The 14,031-nt window shown below is 37.2% G+C and overlaps 1 protein-coding gene across 4 annotated transcripts in view; it reads right to left on the bottom strand.

The window, feature by feature from the left end:
* The window catches only part of UPF2 (UPF2 regulator of nonsense mediated mRNA decay), a 58,342-nt gene that overhangs the window by 17,317 nt on the left and 26,994 nt on the right, over window positions 1-14,031 (bottom strand). For all 4 annotated transcript variants that reach the window (XM_065841550.2, XM_065841570.2, XM_065841560.2 and 1 more), the window contains 10 exons: window positions 13,176-13,289; window positions 12,028-12,144; window positions 9,456-9,641; window positions 8,875-9,078; window positions 7,928-8,203; window positions 5,713-5,896; window positions 3,502-3,641; window positions 1,898-2,002; window positions 886-984; window positions 38-205 (listed from right to left, as the gene is read on the bottom strand). In XM_065841550.2, coding sequence (XP_065697622.1) covers window positions 38-205; window positions 886-984; window positions 1,898-2,002; window positions 3,502-3,641; window positions 5,713-5,896; window positions 7,928-8,203; window positions 8,875-9,078; window positions 9,456-9,641; window positions 12,028-12,144; window positions 13,176-13,289 — 1,593 coding nt within the window. The remainder of the gene's footprint in view (window positions 1-37; window positions 206-885; window positions 985-1,897; window positions 2,003-3,501; window positions 3,642-5,712; window positions 5,897-7,927; window positions 8,204-8,874; window positions 9,079-9,455; window positions 9,642-12,027; window positions 12,145-13,175; window positions 13,290-14,031) is intronic.

Genomic DNA, 14,031 nt, shown 5'->3' with positions numbered 1-14,031 from the left:
TATTTATACAATAGCTATACCATACATAAATTCTTACCTGCTGTTTGTTGCCTTTTCGTGTTAACATGACGAATGGCATCGTGTCTCCAGACTCTGACTCTCCTTCCCCACCTGCAAGTGGGGGACCCTTCTTGAGCTGACTTTTGAGATGCAGAGGAATGGCAACATCCAGCTGATGGACTTTCACAGACTCACCACTCCGTTGCTATTAAAAAAGAAATGTAGCGAATTCTATAAATGCTCAAATGCTAAAAAAGTCAGTCAGTCTGGTAACGTTCATATTTTCATGATTGATTAAAGGTTTAATCTTCCAAGAAAACAGAGTAATATATAAATAAGTATATTAGGCTCTATTACATTTTCCTTTGGTTTCCTTGCTGTGAAGAAGAAAGTTACAGGGACAGAACACTTCAAATGTTAAAGGAATTTCAGATAACAACCTCAGAAGGAAAGAAATCTACAGATTTGATTAGACACACTTCAGAATGGACACTCTACATTCAAGATTTTTTGTAGCATCTTATTTATGTATTTCTCCTACAGGGCTTCCTATACTCAATACTTAAATATTTATCAGATGTGATCAAAAAAAACTAAGCAGAGGACTTAAAGGTCATTCAAATTTAAATGCAGCTACATTCAGACATACTAAAACCTAGGCTTGGATAGTTTAGGATAGAGTCAGAAGTGCTGCATAGTATCCAATGCAGTTATTATTCAGCCAGTAAAATGTATGTCAACATGCCATATATTCACTGGGGAAACAATACAAATTAACAGCTATTTTACTAAAAGTTACTTATCCAAACATGTCAATATTTATGTAAAAAAAAATTAATTAGCTGTACAGCCAATTACATTATTTAAGAAAATAAGTATTTATACCTGAAGATTTTCCAGCATCATTTTATCCAATGCCTGAATGAAGTCCTCATCTTCTGCACAAGGGACATGTTTAAGTCCTCCTCCTTTAATCATTACTTCCTATTGCAATGGGAAAAAAATAACCTATTGAATTAGTTTCAGAAACATGAATATTCAGTCCAGAAGTAAGTGGAAAAATATCCTTATTGCTTCTATATCATAGATAATCAAAGGCTTAAGAAAAATAAAGTGTTGAAGAAAAAAGTTTTCAGCTCGCATTATTTTCTTGAAGAAATAGGTTCTGATGTTTATTGCATCATTACGAGGGTTGGCCACTCATGACACCGTGACATACTAGTGTGTATGTATAGATGTGTATGTACACACTCTAGATATGGCAACAACACAAAGAAGTCTATTCCCACCACGCCTAATTTAACTAATTTCTCCATTAAGTCCATAAAGATAGACGGGTGTTTCAAGACAAACACTATCGTTCTGTATTTAGAAAGCACAGGACCACAAAAACGTTTTAAGTCAGCACCCCAACATATTGTTCTATATTGATTGTTATTTTTACTCTGCAACTGCAATTCAGGCTCAACCTGATGGGTTCTTTTGCTGCAGATGTTAATCTGTCAATAACAGATTCATATTTTAGGAACTTTGCACTTCTTGGTTTGTCTCCAAGACCTAGGGGAGTGTCTAGTTTCCCTTGTATCATATCAGCTTGCTACCATTGCCAGCATTGCAAAGCCATCATTAATGCAATCTTTTCCAGTGTAGCTACCTGGGAAAGCGGACAGTCCTGCGACAACATGTAGCAAAGCTTGACGGCATAAATATTTTCAGAAGGTAATAATGAAAGTTTGTAAATATAAAAATAAGCTCTAAAATTTATGTGAGGTAATAGCTGGAGTGTTCTGGCTGTGTTTTCCCAGCTACGTTATGAGCAGCACCGGCAAAAAAACATTCAGTAGAGAAAACCAAAGATGCAAGAGCCAATTCACTTCTCTAAAGCTATAATACATACGGTATTCTCCTCATCAGTTTCATTTTCCTTATTGGAATCTGTAAGATAATCTGTGTTTTCTTCCTCCTCTTCTTCACCTTCTTCTTCTTCATTGTCAGAGCCCTCCTGAAATAAGCAATGCATAACTTTGACTATTTTAAAACAAAAAAGACCACTTGAACCTGATGCTTCATACACATTTTCTGCACCTTCCTTACTTTCTCCCCATCCAAAGCTGTTTAGTTCAGTCCTAGTGAATTTGTTTGTTAGGTTTTTGTATTTAATGCGTCAGTCTGAACTCCCTCAGCTTTATCTGACATTTTCACAAACGTATCTGACATTTTCACTGCAGGTGGTTGTGCTGCCACTCAGGGACAGCTCAACACACTGGAGCAATGGGTGGACAAGAACTCGAAGTTCAGTGCAGGGAACTGCACCTGAGGAGCATTAACCCCATTCACCGGCACAGCTTAGAGGTTGTCCAGCACGAGAAGGACCTGGGGTCCTGGTAGACAACAAACTGATCAAGAACCAGCAATGCTGAAAGAGAATTGAGAGAGAAGGTCTTGCTTAATTGGGGGAACAGTAGGCTCAGGGTGGGGCGAGAGTTTCTCAATGTATATAATACCTGTAGGGATGGAGCAAAGAGGAGGGAGTCAGACCCAGTGACAGACCCAGAGGCAATGGACACAAGTTAAAAACTTTAACAAAAGAAAAAAGCCTTCTTTACTGTGATGTTGTTTAAACACTAGAACAGATTGTGGAGCATCCCTCCTTGGAGATATTAAAAACTTGACTAGACATTGCTGCAGGAACCTGCTGTAGGTGACTCTGCTTTGAGCGAGGGAGGTTTGGACAGGAAGATCTCTAGAGGTCCCTTCCCCATCACCAACCGTTTGTGATTCTAATGACATTATTGATTTGTAGGTAAAGCCACAAACCCCGCCAAACTTCAGGAACTTTAATGCTGAGAAGCAAGACTAAAAGAAAGCTTCCCAGTAAACCAAGCAACCCAAGCGTAAAAAGAAAAAGCATTTCCTATGTCCCTGATTAACTCATTTTCTCGTAACACTGCCATTACCACATCAACTTTGCTGTGTTCACAGTGACAAGTTAGAATTTCTATGTACATGTCATTCTTTTATTGGCTGCACCATTTTTGAGTCAAAATATTATTGGCACAGTAAACAAGGAAGGTTGTTATACTCCATAAATCTTTCATTTATTCATATTACAGAGGCATACTTGGAACACCTGTTAGCTTTCCTTGACATCTAGTCAATACATTTGCTTCTACAACAGACACAGAAAATTATCTGAAAACATTTCCATGCCAAAAAACTGAAGGCATCTTTTTATTGAGAAGCAGCACATACCCTGAGTGAAGTTGTCAGGTTCAAGGTTCTGCCATAATTTATCTAGAATAAGCCTCAGACACTCTGTGTTCGGTTTTCCATATACACAAAACTTGGGATGGAAATACCCTCAGAATTCTGACTGGGTTGCGCATACCCACATTTCACCTGCCAACTCTGTGACACAGAAGGGCTTCAGAAAGTAATGAGTAATAAAAATATTGATTACTCATTTCTTTTATGCAAAGCAAGGTAAAGGATTAAGGTCACCTCTTCTTCTGGCTCATTTACTTCACTTTCATTTCCAGATTGTTCCTCTGTCTCTGCTCCACCTTCCTCTTCCTCTTCATCCTCTTCCAGATTCTCTCCTTCTGTAATGGAATCTTTGGAATCCTTGTCATTGACAATTCCTGAAATTCAGAAAACGACAAAGAATTAGAACAAGGAACTGGAACAGAATTAGAACATTACAATACATATAACAGCTCAAGTTAGAGGTGGAAGATTCCTTCAAAAGTCCATTATTACTGAACACTAAAACTTACAATGAGTCATAATATTTGACTTCTGAATTAAATATTTTCTGTACAGTCACCTTACTTGTAAAGGGTAATACTTTCCCTGCCAGAAAAGTAGGAAAACATTATGGATAAGGCTTAAAATCTCCCACAGAACAGCAATCAAAAAGCTGTACTGTGCAAAGTGCTTCAAAATATCCTCAAACTGAACATGCAGCTTTACTGAAACATGCGCTGAAATACGAGCACTAAATCAGAGATGCTCTACAAAACCAGCAGATATGCAGGCACCTACTGTCATAACCTTCAAAGATCAGAAAAGCAGACTACAACCTTCCTGAGACCACCTTCAAACGGTCCTAACAGGAGGACTAGGAACTATCGCACCCCATACTGACATTTTAATAGCAAACAAGTAATATCAACATCAAGAAAAGTAACAGCTTGACGGGACACGCAGGACACAACTCCCTTTTTAAAGGCTGTACTGTTGATGGGCTTCACCGGTGCCAAAACAAACACAGTAAAATGCCTCCAACACTTGGTGATATTCAGCAATCACGTATCTTCCATTAACTTCATCGAATCCAACTGCTATAGCGGTGGTGATGATCCAGAGAACAGAAGTTCTTATGATTTGTAGGAAGGAAATGCCAAGTATCTTTCCCAAGAATATTACAGTTTACATAAAGTTGTAAATTACTTCTCAGTTATCATTTTGAGAGCATAAAAGTTGGTAATTTAGATCATACCATAAGGAAATTTATCTGCATTTCATAGGTAGTTTTAAGGCATGTCAATTAAATGAACAACATATTAAAAATTCAAATTTCTCCTAAAATGTATGTTGCGATGTTTTACCTGGCAATTACACATACTCATTCCACCGCATTAAAGGATTATTCTTAAAACTTGAGCTTGTATAACTAGAACAAGTGCTCTTAAGGCCAGAATTAACACTTATAAAGTGTCAAATTTACATATAAAAGACTGTATTCAAATAAAAATGGAAGACTGGAAACAACTGAATCTAATGAGAAATGAGCACAGCAATATCCAATAATAGTAAGAACTGATATGTACAAAAAGTTTACAAGTTAATCTGATGATAGTTGGTTTAGATACACACTAATCAGTATTTTGTCAACTGAGCTGTGCTGAAAGCCAAACTTTCTTCTACTGAAATGAACTGATTTTTAACACAGCAGGATTTATAAATATAAATATACATCACTGTGGTCTTAGCAGGAACTACAAGCCAGCACGCAAGCCAGATGACACACACATTTTAAGAAGAAAATAAACTGTAATAATCCAAGCAAAGCTCTAATTTATGAAAAGGAAATCATCCTCTGGCCTCTACGGAAACGTGAAGCCCATTTGAAGTCATTCCAAAGGAAGCCTAAGGCTCAAAGTGCCTGACAGTGTTTTAAGAGTAAAATGTTTTCTCTTGTATTCTAGTCTTACCCTAGTGCTTACTTTCACAGCTCTGGTCAAATCCAGAACAGGGGAAGAAACACAGAGCTGCAAGGAACCAAAATGACCAAAGCTGGTTTCCATCAGTGCTCAACAACCCACAGGCTGCAGTAATTGAGTGTCCAAACACTCCTTCATTTTTGTTGTGTGCTTCCTAAATTTTTCTGATAAAATTCATAGTTTGCTTCTTCACTATTTGCGCCATACTACTCCATTTATTAATATAGGTATACACACACCCCCCCTCTCCAAATACTACTGTCAATAGTATTCATATTGAATTTTTTTTTAATAAACAATCACTTCAGAGTTTCTATAAGATCTCTGTGGTGATCACAAAAATGCAAAGTAGTAACAAAAATATTTCTCTCATGAGAATAAAAGGATCATGAGAATAACAAGAGTTATCTATCGTCATATAAAACACAATTTTTAAAAATACAAGAATTGCCAAAAATCCCCTCATTTCCCCTGCAAATTTTCTTACCTAATTTTATTAAGAATTCCCGTTCCAAGTCTTGCACCTGTCTGATAGCTTCTTCCAGAGAATTGCAGAGCTTTATCTTTGGTCTCAGCAGTTCCAGTGTATCACTAATCATATAGTCTATGTCTATAGGAAACGGGTGGTCTTTTGTCCAAACATCCAGGCTTTTTTTCCACCAAACATACCGCTAGAATACAAAACATTCAAATAAATCAGATGCACACTGGTATTTATAAGTTACTTATGAAGTTTGTAATGCCCAGTCATGTTTGTACAGTAGAAAATGCAGAAGACTCCACATCACTACTCTCTTACTTCATGTAACTATTAGATATTTTTATGTCACTAAACATCGATTGATAACAGTGGATATCACCGTCATTGAGAATATGCTCTTTTTCTCACAACAACTGTTGGAAGTATGAATACTGAGCAAAAAAGCACTGAAAAGAAAGTGCCTTCTAAGGGTAGATTTTTCTATGTGAGATGGGCACTTACATGGAGGAAGGAACTGAAAGTTGGGTGAGTATTTTCAAGAAAATTAATTCCCCCAAAGGTGTATTATGGGAAGGAAGGGGGAAACATCACACAAGACTGCAAGCAAGTACAAAGTGACTTGTCCAGTTTACTTTATAACAAATTAGCGCCTATCCCTTACAGTAAAATTGTGAAAAAATAAATGCTGATCTTAAGTGAACCTGACAGCAGAATCTGAGAACAAAGGTGTCACAAAAATTCCATCTGAAAAAGAAGTATGAGTAACAGAATGTTTACTGAAAAGGTGACTTAGTCAAAAGAAATGCTTGTTGAAACTCTAGGCTGTAACAAAAAATACAATGACTTCTTAATGGCCAGTTTGGTTTGGGTTTGAAAACAGGACCACGCTGTACTTCAAAATTGGTTTGCATCTCAGATCCTGATGAAGGGTATGCATCCTGAAGGCCTGAAATAAGTTATCACCTTGATTTAATATCATTGATTTAGTATAATTTAGATAGAAACAGAAAGAAAAATAAATTAAGTCCAAAGAATTTTTGCATGAATTCCATGGTCTGGAATTCCACATTTGCTCAGAGGAACCCATTCCAGTGTTTAAACACTCTCATTATGAAATCTTCCACCTCGATCTCCTTTACATCTATTGAGTCAGAACTTTCCTTGCTGTAGCTTGTGCTTCTTACTTCTCATCTCTTAACCATGCATGCCTGAGAAGTATCCGACTCCTTCTCTACAAACACCATTAGCTGAGGACAGTGACCTAATCAGCATTGTCTTCTCCAAGATGAGCAAACCCACAATGTGAGAACTGGGAGCTTCCTGATAATTTTTGTGAACCTCCACTGGATTCAGCTCAGTTTGCTGCTGTCTCTCCTCTCTTCTACCAGGGAGCCCTGAGCTGGAAACAGGGTTCCAGATGTGACTTCGTAAGTGCCAAGCAGAAGGGAAGGGAAAAAGTAAAATACAATCACTTTCCTTGATCCACTGGCTACACCTTTGCCAACACAACATCATATGCTGTTGGCATTCACCACCCTAATGGTGTAGAACTTCAATGTGATATTGAAACAGCCTCAATGTCATACTGAAATGCCCTCAAGTTGTGCCAGGGGAGGTTCACATGGGATATTAGGAAAAAATTCTTCCCAGAAAGGGTTGTCAGGCATTGGAACAGGCTACCCAGGGCAGTGGTGGAGTCACCACCCCTGGAGGTGTTTAAAAGGTGTGCAGAAGAGATTCTTAGGGACATGGTTTGGTGCCAGAGTTAGGTTATGGTTGGACTTGTTGATCCTGAGGGTCTCTTCCAACCGAAATGATTCTATGATTCACACAATCCAGGAGTCCCAGCTCTGTCCCTGCAAAGCTGCAGTCTAGGGAGTCACTGCCAGGCTGTATTGTTGCATGGAGCTATTCCAGCTCAACTGGAAGACTCGATACTCATCCTCATGAGGTTTCTGGCAGCCTATTTTTCCATTTGCTGAGACCCCCTGAACGAAGGACCCTAAACCCTTCAGTGAATCAATCCTGACCCCAGTGTTCTGGTGGAACAGTAACATTGACACATAACTGAACATACATGTCACTTTAAAATAAAACTGCTATCAGCCAGACAGGATTCTAAAAATTATAGTGCTAGAGAACAAAGAAATATGTAACAGACTGACTTATATTAACTTGTTAAAGAAATCCACAAAACAATGGAAAATTTAGTTTAGAATACCTGAAAATATACAAGGAAGCAATCAAGTTTTCGTTTGCTGGATCCTCTGTCAAAATATTGCCCGCAGGTATCGAGGATTGTGCAGACTAGTCTGATTCTGAAAAGATGCTCTGGAGGATCCAGCGGACTAGGGCTGCCATCAGGGTTCACACCAAATGATGTGAAAGAATAGAGAGTTCGAAATATTACAGCTGATTCCACCATCCGATAATTGTAAAGTTCCCCCAAAAACTTGGCGCTGCTGATCCGCCGCTGGTTAAACTTTGGTTGGTTAACCTTTATCAAAGAACAACAACAAAAAAATCATTTCATCATGCAGATACAATAGAATCTTTGCAAAAAGTTGTGGGTTTTGTTTAATTGGTTGTTGTTGTTTGCTTGGGTTTTATTTTAATTTTATTTTAAATTGATGGAATTCAGTGCAATGAAAGATGGGTATTTATGGCAATGTACATTACACAAAATTAAACATTGAAAAGTACTGAAGGTATTGATGAAAATGCATAAGTTAGTAGTTACTATAATGTTCAAATACATTTAATATACTGTCTTAAATTTTTCATTGCCCAGAGAATTCTTGTAACTATAACCCATCAAAATATGGGCTAATCTCCAAAGTTACTTGAGGTTGCATGAATCTGAATACACTATGCAAGAATAAATGATATCCCCTTACTATAATAAGGGAGGCTAAATAACTGTCCTAGAAATGTTTGCAGGTTTGGTTTGGTGGTGTGTGTTTGTTTGTTTGGGGGTTTTGTGTGTGTGAGTGTTTTTGTTCTCTCTTCAGGGAAGTTGTTTTTTAATTTAAATGAACATCCATAAAGTAAACAACTGAGACAAGAATCCAGAATCCAAGGATTCTTTTCTTTAAGCATGATTATTTTATTGTTTTCCTTTCAATGTAAGCAGATGAGCATGGCTTAATAAGAACATTGGGTGCTTACCTCCATTCCTAGTCGAATATCCTCCAGCACTCCATCCACAACATGAATTCCAACGTCTTCCTGGTAAAGGACCAACCCTGCTAAGAGGTTGGCTACACAGTGAATACTATTATATTTCACATTCCAGATGTTGATCATACAGCATATAACATAGTCTTTCACTTCTGCATCCTGCCAAGGCAGCTTGCGCATCTGTCTCAGGACCTAAACCAAGTTTTAAGACAAGCTTAACGTTTCAGCAGGCAAAATATCACGATACTCGCTGTCATCCCCCCTCTCTCATGGTTGGGAATGCAAGATAGTTAGTACAAAGACTCTTATTTCATCCTCTGTTTTGCACTTAATGGCTGTAGAGAATACAGATCCATGACTGGAGCTGCCATGCATTACAATAGAAGAAATGAAACTATCTTAACAATCAGTGATACAAAAACAATCCTTCTTCCTTGCAATTAAAAATACACAAACACACACACACACACACATATATATATATATATATAACCATCCCTAAGCCCTCCAAAAGTTAATACTATGTCACTTCCAGTAAAGTCTATATCAAAGATTTCAAAAGGATTTACCTTCTCTGTGGTAACCTTAGAGAGATCCTTGTAAAGAAGCTTACGAATATACTCCTGCAAAGGAGGACGTTTTTTCTTCACAGTTTTTTCAGCTGGAGGAGGATTACAGTAGTAATAGGCATTTTCTACCATTGTAACATAGCGAGCGTCTAGATGCATTGCTTGTTTTTTTCTCATCATTTGTTCCTGGAAATAGATGCAAATAATCAATTAAAGATGTTGACATACTACATTCTCAAGACAAATGCTTTTACAGTTAAGTAACTGAAAAATGCATTCTTAACTACAACTTTCTTCCACACCAAGTCAAAGCAATAGTCTTTAACAGGAGACATACATCCTGTTGGCATCTTATTACATAATATATCATCAGCAGTAAAGATTAAGACCAATAATTATTATCAATAGGCCTTAATTCTACCCATAAGAGTAATTGTTAAGATCACATTTACATTTACTTAGATTTTTACCAGAAGAACCTAATTAGCGTACTTTGGTAGTAATCTTCTCTACAGTTCACACCAATTGGTAACATAAGACTATGACCCAATTTGCATAATACTATTTAAGTCAAAATTAATCTCTACAGTTTACACAAGGCAACATTAGAAGATGCAGCTTTTAAGACGGTTATAGAATATAAATCTACTTGGCCTGTTTGACATCTCAATCAACAGATATTTTAAACTTATTTGCCATTCATTTTTTCCCCTGGTTCCTCAACCAAGAAGAGACTACATATCCAACACTTTGGGAGGCTTTAAGCCTCAGTTATTGAAACAGTGTTTGTGGTTTGTCATGTTTAGCATTCATCCAGCAGATGTCAAAAATACAGCTAAACATCAGAATTTTTGCAAAGCATAAGAGTAAAAAGCAGTCAGCTAGGGCAAGTAGCTCTGGGAAAAGTATTTAATTTTTCCTGGCTTCTAAAATTTTTATTAACTACAAAAATATGGTAGCAATAAGTGTCTTTTAAAGATAATGGAACAGCATTTTCAGGGGAAAGCGACTTGATTATGGAAAGGAATACATTTAACAATAAAACACATCAGCTGGCAAACCCTTAGAAAACTGAGAGATCAAAAGCACTCTGCAACAAAAAGTGTGAGTCAGGAACTTGCACTTCATTTGTCCGTCTCTGACTACACCACCACCACAAATGCTGTGACATTCAAAGAGGTTCAGAAAGAAACAGCATTTTGTGGAAAAGAAATTGCACAACAACATACCCAAGTATGCAAGTATTGCTCCTCAGTTAACCCTATAAAATGAGAAGGGAAGCTATAGATTCCAGAGAAAGACCTGTCAAGTGTAAGCCAGTGCTTTAGTAAGAAAGGAGATAAATACGGATGAGACAGTGATATTTTCACAGCTTAAGAGCTGTCTCTAGAAAGAGATTCCAAATGCTCAAACCCCAAAACATAGCAACTACTTTCTTTACTGCAGATACGTATCTATACTCTTCCTACAGTGCATGGATTTGAAGGTAACATTAAAACGTTTACTCAGACATTTAATATAACAATGTGGTCTATTAGTCTACTAGTAAGCTTTTAATTTAACAAAATTTCCTATTGCTAATATCCATCTTTGAAGGACTTCCTCTAACCATGTTTGACTCAGTCTCTTGCCTTGGACACAGTTTTAGGATCGTCTCTCAAGCCAGTAACACATGATTTGGGGCTCAAATTCACACACTAAAAAAGATCCAAAGTTAATCCTTGTTATTTTTAAATCTCTGCCAGCACTTTATCTAGACTTACAGATACCGCTTCTACTCTTACCTTAATTACCAACCTCTACTCCTAAAACCCCTCCCTCTATTGTCTTCATAAACTTGTTCTTCAGATTTAGAACTAGACTGTTATGGGCACAGAAACCTCATCTGTTACAACTGTCTTCATCTCCAGTTGAAGTATCTTATCTCTGGTTCTATTCACCACCATTTTTTCCCCTCAAATAGCATCTCGGGTGTTTCACTACAGCTGCTAAACTCTTTCTAACTCATCCTCTGTTTCTGCCCTATCTCCAAGCTATTTGTAGTTCAAAAGCAATAGCTTTTTGCTTCAGAAATTTAATTCTTTATTTAAGTTTAACAGATATATGGGTCAAGTGGAATCCTCCAGAATGCTTCCAAAAAGCTGTTCTTACAGGAGGTACAATCTCAGAGCAGAGACAGCACTGGACAGGCTATAGATAACATGATGATACAAGTCCATAGGGCTACAAACAAAGGCCAATAGCACCAAGGTAGCCCAGGACTTGAACATATGTGCGACCGGTCCATCTCGGCGCCGTTCCACAACAAGGAGGCAAGATTTCAGGAAAACTTATTAATTCTTCTCCCATACTTATCTAAAGAATCCAGAACATTATCCTCGCTAAGCATTCAAAATAAAACTTAATGAAAGGTTCTACTTATTAGTGCTCGAACGCTGCAACTGATAATTAAGGTATTAGTCACAATCATCATTATGGTTAGACCACATCACAAAGCCAGAAAATAAAAGTAGTAATTAGTTTAACTCAGTTCATCACACCCTTCCCTATAAGACAGTGAGTCCTCTCTTACCAAAAGAACACTGGTTCTTAAGTGAGATTCTGGTGATCTAAAGAGGAATCTTCCACAGGTTTCCAGCAGCGTACACGCCATTTCAATGTGGTGATGAGAAAAGTCCGACAGAAGCATCTGATACACATTTATACAAAGACACAGCATGTCAAACGTCTTTTTCAACTACAGAAACCAGTAAGTTATGGCTACCAGACTTACACTATTGTGGTGTTCCATATGTAAGAAAAACAATGCAAATTGATTGAACTGATCAGATGGTAACAGAATCCAAAATATAATCTCTCCCATACCCCTTCCAACTCACATCTGCTTTAAAATTCCTGCTGCTAGACTGGAAAACCACCAAATTATCTGGCACGGGGACACGACAACCTTGAACCACATCAAATTGAATTGTATTGTTTAAGTTAAACAACTAATAATTAATAGAGCATTGTAATTTACAATATCTTATAGATGAAAGAGGAAAAATGATGAATGATCATTTTTTTAAGATTTCAGCTTTGATACTTTATGAGTCAATGAACAGAAAGTGATTTTAACCCCTGAGTCTTCAACCACCTTTTATAAAAGGCACTTTTGTTTGTAAAATCCATTTTTAATTTGGTACTTGACAAAGATAAGTGTGAATTTTTATCAGCATGTAAATTGAGATGATACACCCAGAGACTCATGCTTTCCAAAGCTTTATGTTGTTCCTCAACAAAAGCACCTGCTAAGATGGCATATAAGCCTCTCATTGTATCACCAAAAAGCCTTCTGCCTCTCACCCCTCCCCCCTACTGTTATTTGCACTATAAAAACATTAACTGAAATCAACATAATGGAAAGAAAAGCTCACTCCTTGTTTTGCAAGCTACAGCAAATGAATAAGTGGTAATGTCTACCATCTCTTTACAAGGAAAATTATTAGCAATTTGCTTAAGTCCAAATGCGGAAGTTAATTTTAATATATTCTCACAATCAGAAAAATTCTTACTTCTAGAACAGCTACAAAAGTCTCCTCATACCAGTAGCAACAGATACCAGGGTTTAAAACATCAGATGCGAGGAATTAATGGACAACATCAGTAACAGATAATGTATCCCCATCTGATTGCTCCATTATCAGCACACACAGCAGCACAGGACTACCCAGCACTAACCTTTAAACAGTGGAGAGTATCATTTTTGGAGAACATCTTAAACTTGGTAAGCTCACCAATAAACCTCACAGTTTTATTCTTTGTTTCAATGTTGATCTGGTCCTTTTTTCTTACCTAAAAAAAAAAAAAAAAAAAAAAAAAAGGCATTTGATTTATTTGATTTTAGGCCCTCAAGATTACCTACCCCTTATAAGTTACTTTGACCCAAATGTGCTTAGTAAGCTTGGGAATTCCGAAGTGTTCGGTACTTGTTTGGTTCTTTATGCTCTGTTTTTATATATGAACGGGTTTCCTAAAAGCCTCTCCACAACCTTGTTTCTTTAGAAGATTTTGAGTTTCTTTCCCTATCCCTTTTCCCCCCAAAAAACCTAAGTCCTCTAACATACCAACAGTCACAGACGCATATCAGCCTGGCCACCCTTGTTTTGCTCTGGTGAAGTAGTGGGTAAGAATTCTAGATTCTATATACTTAGAATCAGTAAGTAGTCTCCATATGAGTGGGACCACTGGCATAGTCCCTAAGGAAACACTAAACGTTGACAGCTTTCTCAAATAAACTTTAATCAAGTGTACAATTCTCCTTTTCTTTTGGAATCACTGATACGCAGCATAATTTTACTGACAAAGTGCAAATTCAAACATTTTAAACATAATCACGTTCAGCAAAATACAGTATTCCTCTACAACAGAAATAAGTTTGACAACAGGTAACTTCAGATAGGTGAGACTTCATTAAGTCTGAGTAATTAGTAAACATTTTTAGTGTGAGTATTAGAAAAAAATTTGATCCTGTGCCATAAAGTTCAGAAACCAGTACAGGAGTCACCACTATACGCCATAACCATAGAAAATTAAT

The sequence above is a fragment of the Patagioenas fasciata genome, chromosome 1 (assembly GCF_037038585.1).
Source record: "Patagioenas fasciata isolate bPatFas1 chromosome 1, bPatFas1.hap1, whole genome shotgun sequence".
In the NCBI taxonomy this organism is placed as follows: Eukaryota; Metazoa; Chordata; class Aves; order Columbiformes; family Columbidae; genus Patagioenas; species Patagioenas fasciata.
This window is presented reverse-complemented; position numbering and strand designations above follow the sequence as displayed.